Raw genomic sequence first — 14,485 nt, 5'->3', positions numbered from 1 at the left:
TTCTTTAAATCTACGTACTAGAACAGCTAACCTTTACTTCAGTTTAATCACATTGATGATAACTAATGATCAAAAGGTGTGAACCACGTTAATATTTACACATGTGGAGTATTATTTAATTGAACTTTATTGATCTTACAATGGAGAAATTCACTTCTGCATCTTAACCCATCCGCTTGGGGAGCAGTGGGCTGCCACTGTGCGGTGCCTGGGGAACAATTTGGGGTTTAAGGGTCTTGCTCAGGTACACAGAATGGCAGCTTGTGGGAGTTGAACTCAGAACCTCTGGGACCGAAGCTCTGTGCTCTAGCAACTAGGCCACCACTCCCCCCATTTTGATGGTCTAACACAGATGTCTCCAATCGTGATCCTCAGGACCCACAGTTCTGCATGTTTTAGGTGTTTCTCTTCCTCCACACGCCTGACCTAAATAACTGATTAACAGGCTTCTGCAGCCCTTAATGGGTGATGCAATCATTTGATTCAGGTGTGCAGGAACAGAGACATCTAAAACTAGGAGGACAGTGGGTTCTCAGGACCAGGGTTGAATATCCCTGGTCTAAAGAATCCAGCTTTGTGTTTTAAACCTATTACAATGACATTTAGAGTGGCAGAGAAATTCAGTATTTGTGTCATGTGTAGGATAGAGTGCTGTGCCTAGATTGGTGTCTGATAAGAGACAGAAAACTGGACAGAGAGCAGATAAAATACAAACCAAAAAAATTATTCTATAATGTTCAAAAGAAACAATTATCCTCTTTTAGCCAGAGAACAATATTGTCTTTAAGTTTAAGCACCAAACTAATAAGAGAAACTACTCTAAATATTTTACGAGCACATAAGTCATATTAAAATCTCTTAATGATTATCTATGATGTCCGACTTTCCACCTGGCAGTTCTGAAGTACCCCTTATGTTAGGGAGTATCAGAAGTCTGGTACACCAGAATTGAATAAATCATCTATAACACCAGTATCTGGTCACCTCAGGGTGTTATATGACTAGTCAAATGAGCTCTGTGATTAAAACATTTTCCACAAGTCATACAGGAAAAGGCTTCTTGCCTATATGGATTTTTGTGTGCCGATACAAATATGCTCTATTGCTGAAATTTCTTCCACAAGTCAAACATGAAAATGGTTTCTCACCTGTGTGAGTTTTCATGTGATCAGTTAAACTACTTTTGCGATTAAAACTTTTTCCACAAGTCATACAGGTAAAAGGCTTATCACCGACATGAGTTCTTAAGTGCTGAGACAAATTTCCTTTTACACTGAATTTTTTTCCACATGTCAAACATGAGAAAGGCTTCTCACCGGTATGTGTTCTTAAGTGCTGAGACAAATTTCCTTTTGCTCTGAAATTTTTTCCACAAGTCAAACATGAGAAAGGTTTCTCCCCTGTGTGAGTTTTCATGTGATCAGTTAAGCTACTTTTGCGATTAAAACATTTTCCACATGTCATACAGGTAAAAGGCTTCTCATCTGTATGAGTAATTGTGTGTCGGTATAAAACTGTTCTATTGCTGAAACTTTTTCCACAGGTCAAACATGAGAAGGGTTTATCACCTGTGTGAGTTTTCATGTGGACAGTTAGATTACTTCTGCGATTAAAACATTTTCCACATGTCATACAGGTAAAAGGCTTCTCACCTGTATGAGTTATTGTGTGCCTGTATAGCTCTGTTCTATACCTGAAATGTTTTCCACAGGTCACACATGAGAAAGGCTTCGCACATGTGTGGGTTCTTGTGTGCCGATATAATCTCGCTCTATCGCTGAACTTTTTTCCACAGGTCAAACATGAGAAAGGCTTCTCACCTGTGTGCGTTCTTATGTGAAGCTTCAAGGTGGCCTGGAGTGTAAAACCTTTTCCACAAGTCACACATGAGAAGGGCTTCTCACCTGTATGAATTCTCATGTGATCAGTCAAATAACTCTTATCAAAACTTTCACTACACACTTTACAAGCTGAAATGCTGTCATTTGTGAGTGTTGCCTCCTGGCTTTCTGCTTCTGTATTGTCCACATCCTCAATGTCACCTCTCGTTTGCTGAAAGCTCTTATTTTCTTCCTCCTTTTCATTCTTTATCGTTGGTGGTTCTGGTTCCTCCTGTTCCTCCTTTATTTGTGGAGGTTCTAGTTCGGCCCGGTCCCGTTTAATCTGTTGAGGTTTGGTTTTCCCAAGCTGCTCCTTTATGCAAAAAGGTTGTGGCTCCTCTTGGTCCAAACTGGAGTTACTCTCTTGGCTGCAGGACTGATGGTCACTAGGAACCTCTTCATCCTTCCAAACATAATGCTGTGGGAGGACTGAAGAGGCAAAAGAAAAACAAAAATCATATTGATTTGCATGAGTATAACACAAGAATAATTCACGTTTTCAATTTTAATCAACTAAAGTTGTTTTGAAATTATTAAACCCTCAAATTTCTAAGTATCCACACATATGCTCATTTTTGCAGGAATAAATTTAAGAACAGATTTTTATTTTACAGGAAGTGAGAGTTACTTTTGGCAGCTGCTGTTTAAAAGGAACATCTCTTATAGGTGTTAATAGGATGGACTTGACCTCAGCTACCAAGAGATGATTAAAAAAACTTCATAGGTACGGGAGTCTTATAATGGAAGAATTGCAGGGTGCTATGCCCTGGATTGACCTCATAAAGTCAAAATGACATATGGGTTTTTCATGATATGGAAGACTTATTTGTTTATTTATCTTAAAATGACTTTGTTCTCATGGTAGTGATTTGAAAAGCTGGGAAACAAATATATCTTGACAAAAATGTCCATCTTTGTGTTCGATTCTCTGACCACACAAAGTGTGAATACTGAGAACGGGCCAGAGCATAACATTATCCACCACTAAAGGAAAAAACAACTAAACAGAATATAAGAAAACACATATGGGGAGAGCACCAAGCCATCAGACTAATGTTCAGAGCTTAGGAGAGCAGCCTTTTAAACAGGCACCACATTTCATTAGGAAAAGAACAGTTAACAAGCTACTGTTGTCAATTAAAGAGCAAGTTTATAAGACTATACCATGACACACAGTGACGCGGATTTAATTATTTTTGCCACAACGTCAAGTTCGATGTGTAGGCCAACATAATGTAATCACCTTTCCTAATAAACCGCTTACATCATACAGTAAGCAACTTCATAAGGGTCTGTATCCATCTACAGCCCCGACTGGATTTAATATAAAAAAATTTTTTTAAAAATTAGCTTTTCAGCCGTATGCTATTTTCTAATCCACCCGGAACAAAACCAGAATCAACTAGGTTTAATAGAAATGAGTCCAGTAATAAATTAAAGAGTTCTCTTTGGATGAATATGTTTAATCAAATGTCCATTCAGAAATAATAAAAAAAATGTGTTGTTCAACATGCAAAACGTTCCAATTTAGCACATGAAAGTCTGCTACAGGTGCAGGAAAAAAAAATCCAACAGGAAGGAAAAAAAATAGGGCCTAAATAATTTCTCAGTCTTGGTCTCTCCCCCAATGGGGCATTTCTCAAATGACGTCACATTTGCCCGAAGACGGCCTGATTTCCCGGCTGGTCTGACAAGTGGAGTGCGAATTACAATGGCAACACACACACACACACACACACACACACACACACACACACACACACACACACACACGCACACACATATAATAAGAATGTCATGAAAAAGTAATTTCATTATATTCATTCATTCATTCATTACACACAGACTGATGTATTTCATGTTAATTTCTTTTATTTTTTTATGATTATAACTGACAACTAATGAGAACCCCAAATTCAGTATCTCAAAAAATTTGGATATAAAGGTCAAATATTGAAGACATGTGGTGCTACACTCTAATCATCTAAGTAACTCAAAACACATGCAAAGGCCTTTAAATGGTCTCTCAATCTAGTTCTGTAGGCTGCACAATCATGTATGCAAAAGTGTAAAATTTTCATACAAAAGATTGGCAGTAGGCAGAATTCCTGAAAATTGTGGTGCAAAAAAACTATTTAGATGTATGAAACCATGCATTGATGCGTCACCGTACATATTGCCTTTATAAATCCAGATGTGGTGGAAATATTGTGCCAATTCACCTGTATTTTGGGTTGCCCTGTCCTGCCCCCAATTACACATGCAAATCAGTATAAATACCCAGAAAGCATCCACCACATGTCCAAATAACCATGGCAATGGTGCTGTCAGGCAGTCAAAGACACCTTGATGGGTATTTGTTGTCAATTACAGCAAACTGGCTGAAAATAAAATGTCTGCTCGTAACTTTTGTTATAAAATGTCTATCAAATCCAAATAGCGCTACCTACCTGCTGCATAAATACCTAATCATTGTAATGACACGAATATGCCTCCTATACTTCGATTAGGAAGTCTGACGCCACACACACTTCGGTCAGGGTGTTACACTGAAAATTTTCGATAGATAGATAGATAGATAGATAGATAGATAGATAGATAGATAGATAGATAGATAGATAGATAGATAGAGACATTTTTGATCCCAAAACAATGATTTTAATGACAAAATAATTATAATTATTATATGGCAGGATCCTGAGTTGAGAAGGATTATAGCAATATGAGGGAGGTCATAGCACTGATTACATTTGGAAATCGACTCCTCGCTGCAAATGACAGCCAGAGTTTAGAGGACATTTATGTATCTGAACAACATGGATGAGGCCGTCTCATAGGTCTTGGAAAGCTGAGGGTTGACTGTGAAATACCCGACCTGTCAGTCAGCTCCCTCGGAAAACCTCCAGTTGCAAAGACTGCAGTGTAGTAAGAACCTACAACTGTTCCTCCCAATTTCCTTTTGTAACACAGGCACCAGTTCAAAAATAATTGTCCTGGATAACATAAACGGACAATAAGCCACTCATCATCATGTGCCAGCAGGTCAGTGTGATCTCTCCCTCTGCATTCTTCCATCGGCAATGTCCTCCAACGCTGCTAATGTTCCACAATTACGCCCAATTTTAGGTGCCATTTATGGACGTGTGTGATTGTCTCCAACTTAGGAATCGTCACACCTGACTTTTTAGGAGTTAATCTGCTGATTAATCTCTTTTTAGGTGACAATGAAAGTGTCTCTTACATGATCTACATACGTTTATGCACATCGGCGCACAGACCAACGTGCATTTATACTCTACATGTGACAAAAACAGAGGAATATTTACCATTTACATCTGACTGACGTTTCCATCAATTTTGATGTGTGTTACGTTATATGAAATGTGAACTTTTTTAATAGATTTAAGCCATAAAAGCTCAAACCTGTGTAAAAAGATTGTGTTCAATGCTCCATGAGTTAAATAAAATTTAATGCAGGCAGTAATATGTTAGTGCATGTATGGGAGACTTAATATCTTGTGGTTTGTTATTATAGACTGAAAAAGTTTGCGTTGCTGCCACACATTTCCACAGCAAGTCAAATGTTACCATGGATTACCACACACTTTCACACAACTTTTATTTTCTTAAATGCCAACTTGTGCGTTAAACATTAATGTCATATTATATATATATATATATATATATATATATATATATATATATATATATATATATATATTGCTTGTTTGTGTACAGCCTGAATCCCCGGGGTATAAATTGCAGAGTTGTGCAGATGAAGTTAAACGCAGGTCATATCCTGGAAGAAGACCTGTTAGAAGCTACAAAGGACATGAGGCTGGGACAAAAGTTCCCCTTCCAGCAGGACAATGACCCTAAACATACAGCCAGAGCTGAAATCAAATGGTTTAGATCAATGGTTCAGGGCTGCGACCAGTCGATAAAATCGATAGAAATCGATAATTGAAAGTGTTGGCTGACTGCAAAATGAATTGAATCGAGCAAGGTGGAGGCAGAGTGGAGGTCGTATTGTCAAAGGAAATTTGGCTAATTTTATAAATGACACAGAAATAATTTCAAACCAAGTCCTCAAATGATGGGTAGCACTTTGCACTTCACTAAACTAAAAAATAAGTAACATGCATGCTTTGCAAAAGTGATTTGACATGGCAAAAGAGGTGAGGATAAAGCACCTGAAGGAATAAAGAGGTTTCGATTAAGCTGAAGGGAGCTCAGCAAGCATTTACCAAGATCTTGAAGTGGCCATGAAGGAAGCTGGGTTCCATAAACTCTGGCAAATCTTACGTTCAAAATGGAAAAGTCTGAAATATAAATACCTGCTGAGGAAGCCCAGCAAAAGTGGAAAAGATAAAATTTGTTTCACTTCTCCTGCATGGACGAGATACTTGGCCAGAGACCCATGGTGACATCCATGACAGTTGTCAACAGCATTGGTAAGGCTCTTAATTGGTAAATTAGCTAATAAACATATCAGGGCTAAATGCTAGTTTCTAATAAAAACACGAGACTAATGTCTTGCAAGTTCAGTGTCATGCATCAACCATCAAGAGATGTTTTATCATGTCAGTATATTGTGATTTGCAACCAGTTAATATTCCTTAAATAAATGCCAAAGTAGGACTAGGCCAGGTACAAAATCATGAATATCATGTTTTGTGCACATTTGTAATGGAAACGTTGAGTGGAGCCTAGCGCGACTCCACGAAGCACGTCAATAAGTATAACTTTGTGTTGAGCAATCAAATAAAATCCCAATTAAATATACACTTTGGTTTTCAGTTGTACTTTTGTATTTCTGAAATTCTAAGTAAAAAATATTTAATCTTAGCTGCATTTCAGCATAACAGATACGTTTTAATAAACAAAACACCCCAAAAACTAAAAGTGCTGCTTTATTCCACTAAAGAAGATTCATATTAAGCCTCTGATATTAATTCTTAATTTTTTTAAGACTTGTTCATTTTTTCCAGCAGCTCTGTGATGTGTAACATCAGTACCTCTGGTAGTTCATACCTATTCTCTGCAGGTTTATTTGGGGTTTCCAGCAGATTTCCAGCAGTCTGCGCTGACGATCCAGCTCTTCCTCGTAGTGAACGATGGTTTTATCAAACTCTGTGAATATTTCTTCAGCAGCAGCAGTCAGTCGCTCCCTGATAAACTCTCTCAGAGACTGAGATGAAGACATTGTTTTTGCAGAGGCAAACAATCAGCTCAGAAGACACAACGAAGCTAACTCACTCTGCTAACAGACCCAGACAGTCTAGAGAGAAACGTCTAAGTAATTATCGCCACCTGCTGGACGGAGGTATGATAGAAGCCCCATTCACAGAAAAATATTGAAGGAAACAAAGTTACATCTTAATTTTCATTTCTAGTGTGTTTATGAAAAGCATTGTTTGGTAAGATCAATATTGAATAATTACAAGAATAATGGGTATGGATTTTTATATATATAGAATAAAATACACCGCCTTCTTCAAACACTTGAACATTTATTTATATTGTCTTAACGGCTAATAATCTGACACTGGACACAAACACACATAACATAATGCAAGTTTATTTATAAAGCACTTTGAATCGTCTTGTTATAAATAAACTTTTTAGTAACAGAACGATCCAAAGTGCTGTACATGAACAAAACAAAAAACAAAGAGGCAAGAAAAGCATTACAGAGAGAGAAAAACATTACAGAGGCAAGCACATTGTATTGGAATATTAGTTGCAGGTCAGATACAGTATTAAGGCAAGTCTAACCAAATAGAGTTTTAATCTTGATTTAAAGGAACTTGAGGTTTCAGCACTTTTACAGTCCCCTGGGAGTTTGTTCCAGATAAGCGGAGTATAAAAACTAAATGCTGCGTCTCCGTGTTTGGTTCTGGTTCAGGGAATGTAGATTTGAGCCAGAAGATTTTAGTTGTCTGGAGGGTTGATACACTGATAAGTCTGTGATGTAGTTTGGTGGTAAACCATTCAGCGGTTTATTGACTAGCAGGAGTATTTTAAAGTCTATTCTCTGAGATATAAGAAGCCATTGTAAGGAATTTAGAACTGTAGTGATGTGCTCTACTTTCTTAGTCTTAGCGAGGACACAGGTAGCAGAGTTATGGATCAACTGCGCCTGTGATGACGCCGTTGCAGTATTCGATTCAACAAAAGATAAACGCATGGATGAGTTTTTCTTGATCCTGCTGAGACATTAGTCCTTTAATCCTGGAAATGTTCTTCAGGTGATAGAAGGCCGACTTTGAACTTGTATTTAGATGTTTTCGGAGGTTTATGTCTGAGTCCATCACTACTCCCAGATTTTGGGCCTCATCAGTGGGTCCAAAAGTAGGTCCAGACTCTGAATGATAAAGATTTTTATGATAAAGTTTAATTTGAAACATGACAAGATCAGTGAACAAATTAAATGTGTAATGTCACTTCTTTCCACTACAGGTCAGAATCCAGCTGCTCTCACCAGTGTTTACACATCAGATCTACGTTCTTATTGCTTCCAAAGCCAAATTAAAAATAAAATAGACATTTTAACAATGAAACATTTTAAATATCTCAAAGGCAATTTTTGAGTGGTCAAATAGTTCTGCTAAATATAGTACAAATATACAGTTGTGCTGTTCAGTGTTTGCGAACCCCCACAGGTTGTTTAAGTTGTTCTTGTTTGTAACTTTACCATCTTAGAATCTTAGAGGCTTGTAAAACACGTTTGGGATGGTTATGTGCAATGATAGATTTTCTACAACATTTACACACACACACACACACACACACATCACTTTACATTCTTACCACAAAGTTCAGTTTTGATGTCTTACCTGAGAAGCAACCCCAAACATTTTCTGTGTCCCTACATGACCTGTGGGAAACCTTTTGCTGTTTTATAATCAGATTTTAATAATCTTAACCTTTTTGTTTTTCCTCTTAACTTGCCTACCACTGTTTAGGGCACCAAAACCAATGAACACCATAAAGACTAATGGACAAAATCCACGTGTAATCTGAGCTCCACTAGATGTCAGCATTTCTGTGCGCTTCATCCCATAGGCATGGACATGAAGAGTAGACCCCGCATCGACTGCTATCGCTTATGGGCCCTGACAAGATTTGTGGCCGCCGTCTTGAAGTAGTCACTAGCTCTGGTCAGTATAACGTTTAGCAGGAGCAGTGAACTGTCAGTGCTTTTATTCAAGCAAAATTCAGCAAATACTTAAATATTCTCCTGCTTTGGTTGCTATCCTTAATTATACAGCTATTATATATATATATATATATATACACACACACACACACACACCTCTGTATTTACATATTTTAAGCAAAGTTAACCGTAATACAATATTCCAATGCAGGGGTGAGTCTAGAATCTGACCTTTAGGGGTGCTCAGCCCCCAGTTGACTGATTCCTGGCATGAACAGGGTTTCCGTTTTTAGTCCAGATATAAGATTCTTAGAGTTGACACATTTGAGCTAAAGCTCGTCAAACAATATAGGTCCATCCAAAAGCAGTGACAGATTGAAAGGTTTTCACTCGATAAAACCTTGTGCATTTGTAAAACCTGCATGATGGCAGTAGTTAGACTAGCTACATTGATAAAAGTGAGGAATAATTTCCCTAAAGACAACTTTGCTTTCTTGAAATATAATTTTCACTGGCTTAACGGAGCAAAACATGGTAGCCCACAACCACCCTTTACTGTAGTGTTTGTCAGCTGTTTTGTTTTGGGGGGGGGGGGAAGAAGAGAAACACACACACTACACTGTCGTATTGCTTTGCTTAGAGAGACAAATTTAGCAGTGTGGAGATATACACATACATCAAATCAGAAGCACATGAGAAACCCCCTCCCCAGCAGATTTTTTTTTTTTTTTAAAGCAATGTAGATCCAAAACGACTCTGCCTTATTTTAGGCGTCATCTTTACATGTTCTTTTGGGATCGATTTGTCTTGTGAGTGAGCCATTGCCTGAAATATGTAGTCCGATTACATCTTTTCTTGGCAACACACACACTACATATTACTTCAGTGACCCATTATGTTGCAGACTGACATGTATCACCTTATACCTGTCAGGCTGGGGGAGGATCTAGTTTTAATGATTGTAGAACACAAGGATTTCAACTTAAAAAAAAAAAATTATATAATTCAAGGAGAGACGAGTGAGTTAAAGTTTTTGTTCAGATCATTTATTTTTTAGATTCCGAGGTCAGAGATTTCAGCCAGTTTCACCTGCAGATGACAAAGTATCAGCATCACAACAGCAGGTCCCTCAATCCATAGTAATCAGGCCTTACCTCAGAACTTCTGCTGTCCTTCAGACCCAGAGTCTGGGTTCTGTGGCATTCCAGGTTGAGGAATGTTGTCAAACGTCTCCTTGGTGTATTTGGAGTCTGAGCGGAAGTCTCTTGCTCTCTGGTAGCCGTTGTTTGAGTGGATGATGAGTGATGAAGGGAATACAGGGCGTTTAACAATGTCCAGAGGAACCTGGGGAGAGCTCCAGTGAAACTGGAGGAGAGGTCGGCTGCTGTAGGGGCTCAGGCCCATCAGACCAGCAATCATCTGGGAAATTCCTGCATCCTGTGCAGCTGGAGATCCCACATTAGAGTGAACACCAGACGTAAAACCAAAGGAAGCGCCATCAGAACCAGGTCCAACTCTCCTGTAGCCAGAACCTCCAGAGAAATAACCAGCATTAGGATGACCTGAGTGCACAGGCGATACAGTTAAAAAAAAAAAAAAAAAAAAAAAAAAAAAAAAAAAGTTGACAAGAAAATTCAGCCACTAGTCCTGAAACAGATTTTAGATGAAACGCTTACTTCTGCCACCATAGCAGGCAGAGGGAAGCATACCACCTTTCATGATTAATCCAGCTACTCAGAATTAACATGTGTAGCTTACTTGCCTTTTTTTGCAGGAGCACAAGCTGCAATGCTGAAGAGCAGCAAGCAAATCCAGGAGCTCCTGTTGAGATAAGGATGCATATAAGAACAAAACCAAACACATGAACCACTAAGGCATATGCAGCAGGACTTACTTGAAAACACCCTGAAGAACCATGTTGACGTCTGGGATGGCAGCAGAACTGGACCAGGCTGAGTACTGAAAGAGAAAAGCTTTGGGCTGTAACTGCTCTGTGGCTGCAGCTGACTTTATATCAGCGCCTCAGCTGCTCTAATTACCCTCATCATGTTCACCTGGAGCCCTGCAGCTCCACGGGTTCTGCTCTGATCAGTTCAAAACCTGAAGGTTTGGAACAAGGTGTGAAATTTTGTATAGAATACAGAATATGGGGCTGGTAGTTGTATTTGTATGGATTCCAGCGCATATAGGGGTAGAAGGAAATGAGAGGGCAGATAATATGGCAAAAAGGGCAATTCATAATAATATTAGTTTTAAAGTTAAAACAAGTAAATATGAGGGAAAGAGTATGGTTAAAGAAAAACTGATGGAAAAATGGCAAAAAAGGTGGGATGAAGAAAAAACAGGAAGATGGTTTTATAAAATACAGAAGATAGTAGGAGAGAAAAGAAATGAAAGAAGAAATAGAAAGGAGGGATAGGGTGATAACAAGATTAAGATTAGGGCATACAGGTCTTAATTATACACTTTTTAAAATACAAAAGCATAATAATGGAAAATGTGATTATTGTGACAGATATGAAACGATAGAACATGTTATGTTAGAATGCCATAAGTATGAAAGAGAAAGAAGGTGTATGAAAGGAGAGTTTGAATGTATTAAGGAAAATATTAATTTGATAGATATTTTGAGGAAGAATTTGGGGAGTAAACATATACAAATAATTATTAAATATTTAAAGAAAACTAAATTATTTCAAAGAACATGATTAAAATAGGTGTGTGTGTGAATGGGTGCATGATCTAGGGGGGTGGATTATAAAGATATATATAAAAATGGATGAGAGTATGTAGGTATATATAAATAGGAAATTCATTTAGTTAAATTATATATTAAAGGTAGGAGTAGGAAGATACAAATACTTATATAAGTTGATAGTCCATTTCGAACCACACTCCATACCAGTAGGTCGCAGTAATGCTGCTTAAAGTTTGTTGCCAACCGCCAATAAAATCAAGAAGAAGAAGAAGAAGGTGTGAAATTTAATTTCGTTCAGTATAACATGGATGCAAAAGACATTGACCTTTTAATATCTTTTCATTAATTTATATTAGAAAAAAGAATCACATTGGACAAGTGGATACTCAGGGCCCACTATCCATCATGTTCCAGATGTGACTCTCCTCCATCCATCCATTTGCAGTATGAAGGCTGGAACATGACTGATGAAAATGCTTTTAGCTCAGTTTTTTGCTCACATCTAGTGGGTGATGTGTTAATGGAAGGATGTTGCTCTGAATCTGACGTAATTTCATACCCAGTCGGCGAGGAACTCGAAAGTTGGGAAAATTTCACGTTTACTCATCTTGAGACGGGAAACCTGCTGAATTTCTCCATACTGGAGTGGCAGCAGCTACTCTGGTTAAACCAAGGTGGGACCCTTGCCTCCAGAAATGTGAGCCAAAAGGTTTTCCAAACACTTAACTGGCTTCATTTGATTATTAGAAGTTAGATTATTTATCAGAACCTGTTATCTGGATCACCTTAACAGTTTGAATGAGTTAACGTGTACATTTTTTTTAACACAACTGGAAAATTTAGTCATACCAGAAAATGGTACTATCTAGTTTTCTGGCTGTCTAGAATAGGACAGAATAAAAACAAGAGACTCGCTAGTTTATATCTTCATGACTACCTGAACAAAAGCAGGAGTTTTTGCGGGTTGCAGGTGGCTCCATAAACAAACAGTCGCAATGACCCAGTCAAAGTCTAGATCTCCGTCGGCTTGAAGTGCTGTGCTGGGGGCTTCAGGACGGCTGTGCAGAAACAAATGTCTGTGAGCCTCAGTTATGGAACACCAAAAAGCTCAAAATGAAATAAATAAAACATTATGAAATTACTGTCTACTTGAATAGATATGATAGAAATATTCAAAGTGACAATGACATTGGGAAATAACTGCTTATAAAAGTATATTCTCAGCAGGGGCGATTCTAGGATCCAACCTTTAGGGGTGCTCAGCCCCCAGTGTTGACTGTGATTCCTGGCATGAACAACAGGCTTTCCATTTTTAGTCCAGATTGTAAGATTCTTAGAGTTGACACATTTTTGAGCTAAAGCTCGTCAAACAAGCTACAATTTAGGTCCATCCAAAAGCAGTGACAAAAAGATTGAAATGTTTTCACTCGATAAAACCTTGTGCATTTGTAAAACCTGCATGATGGCAATAGTTAGACTAGCTACATTGATAAAAGTGAGGAATAATTTCCCTAAAGACACAAAACTAACTTAGCTTTCTTGAAATTTAATTTTCTCTAGCTTAACAGAGCAAAACATGGTAGCCCACAAAAACCTTTTGCTGCACAGTGTTTGTCAGCTGGCTGAAAAAAAAGGCTGCTATTACTACACTTTCCCTATTGTAGTATTGCTTTGCTTACTACATATATATACTACATTATATATATATATATATATATATATATATATATACATATACACACACACACATATATATATATAAAAAAAAAAAAAATATATATATATATATATATATATATATATACACTCACCGGCCACTTTATTAGGTACCCCATGCTAGTAACGGGTTGGACCCCCTTTTTGCCTTCAGAACTGCCTCAATTCTTCGTGGCATAGATTCAACAAGGTGCTGGAAGCATTCCTCAGGGAGTTTGGTCCATATTGACATGATGGCATCACACAGTTGCCGCAGATTTGTCGGCTGCACATCCAGGATGCGAATCTCCCGTTCCACCACATCCCAAAGATGCTCTATTGGATTGAGATCTGGTGACTGTGGAGGCCATTTGAGTACAGCGAACTCATTGTCATGTTCAAGAAACCAGTCTGAGATGATTCCAGCTTTATGACATGGCACATTATCCTGCTGAAAGTAGCCATCAGAAGTTGGGTACATTGTGGTCATAAAGGGATGGACATGGTCAGCTACAATACTCAGGTAGGCTGTGGCGTTGCAATGATGCTCAGTTGGTACCAAGGGGCCCCAAAGAGTGCCAAGAAAATATTCCCCACACCATTACACCACCACCAGCCTGAACCGTTGATACAAGGCAGGATGGATCCATGCTTTCATGTTGTAGACGCCAAATTCTGACCCTACCATCCGAATGTCGCAGCAGAAATCGAGACTCATCAGACCAGGCAACATTTTCCAATCTTCTATTGTCCAATTTCGATGAGCTTGTGCAAATTGTAGCCTCAGTTTCCTGTTCTTAGCTGAAAGGAGTGGCACCCGATGTGGTCTTCTGCTGCTGTAGCCCATCTGCCTCAAAGTTCGACGTACTGTGCGTTCAGAGATGCTCTTCTGCCCACCTTGGTTGTAACGGGTGGTTATTTGAGTCACTGTTGCCCTTCTATCAGCTCGAACCAGTCTGGCCATTCTCCTCTGACCTCTGGCATCAACAAGGCATTTCCGCCCACAGAACTGCCGCTCACTGGATATTTTTTCTTTTTCGGACCATTCTC

At 38.5% G+C, this 14,485-nt stretch overlaps 1 protein-coding gene and 2 long non-coding RNA genes across 3 annotated transcripts; all 3 read right to left on the bottom strand.

Annotated features, from left to right (window-relative positions):
* Positions 1–228: 228 nt before the first annotated feature.
* On the bottom strand, positions 229–7,150 carry LOC105925472 (gastrula zinc finger protein XlCGF57.1). The gene is made up of 2 exons (XM_021315806.2): positions 6,915–7,150; positions 229–2,309 (listed from the first exon to the last, which is right to left on the bottom strand). The coding sequence occupies exons 1-2, from the start codon at positions 7,084–7,086 to the stop codon at positions 1,042–1,044; spliced, it is 1,440 nt and encodes a 479-aa protein (XP_021171481.2). The 5' UTR covers positions 7,087–7,150; the 3' UTR covers positions 229–1,041.
* A 2,949-nt stretch (positions 7,151–10,099) lies between these two features.
* On the bottom strand, positions 10,100–10,603 carry LOC118564746. The gene is made up of 2 exons (XR_004932014.1): positions 10,197–10,603; positions 10,100–10,131 (listed from the first exon to the last, which is right to left on the bottom strand). It is a non-coding gene; the product is annotated as an uncharacterized LOC118564746 (long non-coding RNA).
* Positions 10,604–10,805: 202 nt separating this feature from the next.
* Positions 10,806–12,692, bottom strand: LOC118564747. The gene is made up of 3 exons (XR_004932015.1): positions 12,678–12,692; positions 10,937–11,142; positions 10,806–10,863 (listed from the first exon to the last, which is right to left on the bottom strand). It is a non-coding gene; the product is annotated as an uncharacterized LOC118564747 (long non-coding RNA).
* Positions 12,693–14,485: the final 1,793 nt, after the last annotated feature.

The sequence above is a fragment of the Fundulus heteroclitus genome, chromosome 12 (assembly GCF_011125445.2).
Source record: "Fundulus heteroclitus isolate FHET01 chromosome 12, MU-UCD_Fhet_4.1, whole genome shotgun sequence".
Lineage (NCBI taxonomy): Eukaryota > Metazoa > Chordata > Actinopteri > Cyprinodontiformes > Fundulidae > Fundulus > Fundulus heteroclitus.
Note: the sequence above shows the minus strand (reverse complement) of the source record. Positions and strands in the feature narration are given on the sequence as shown.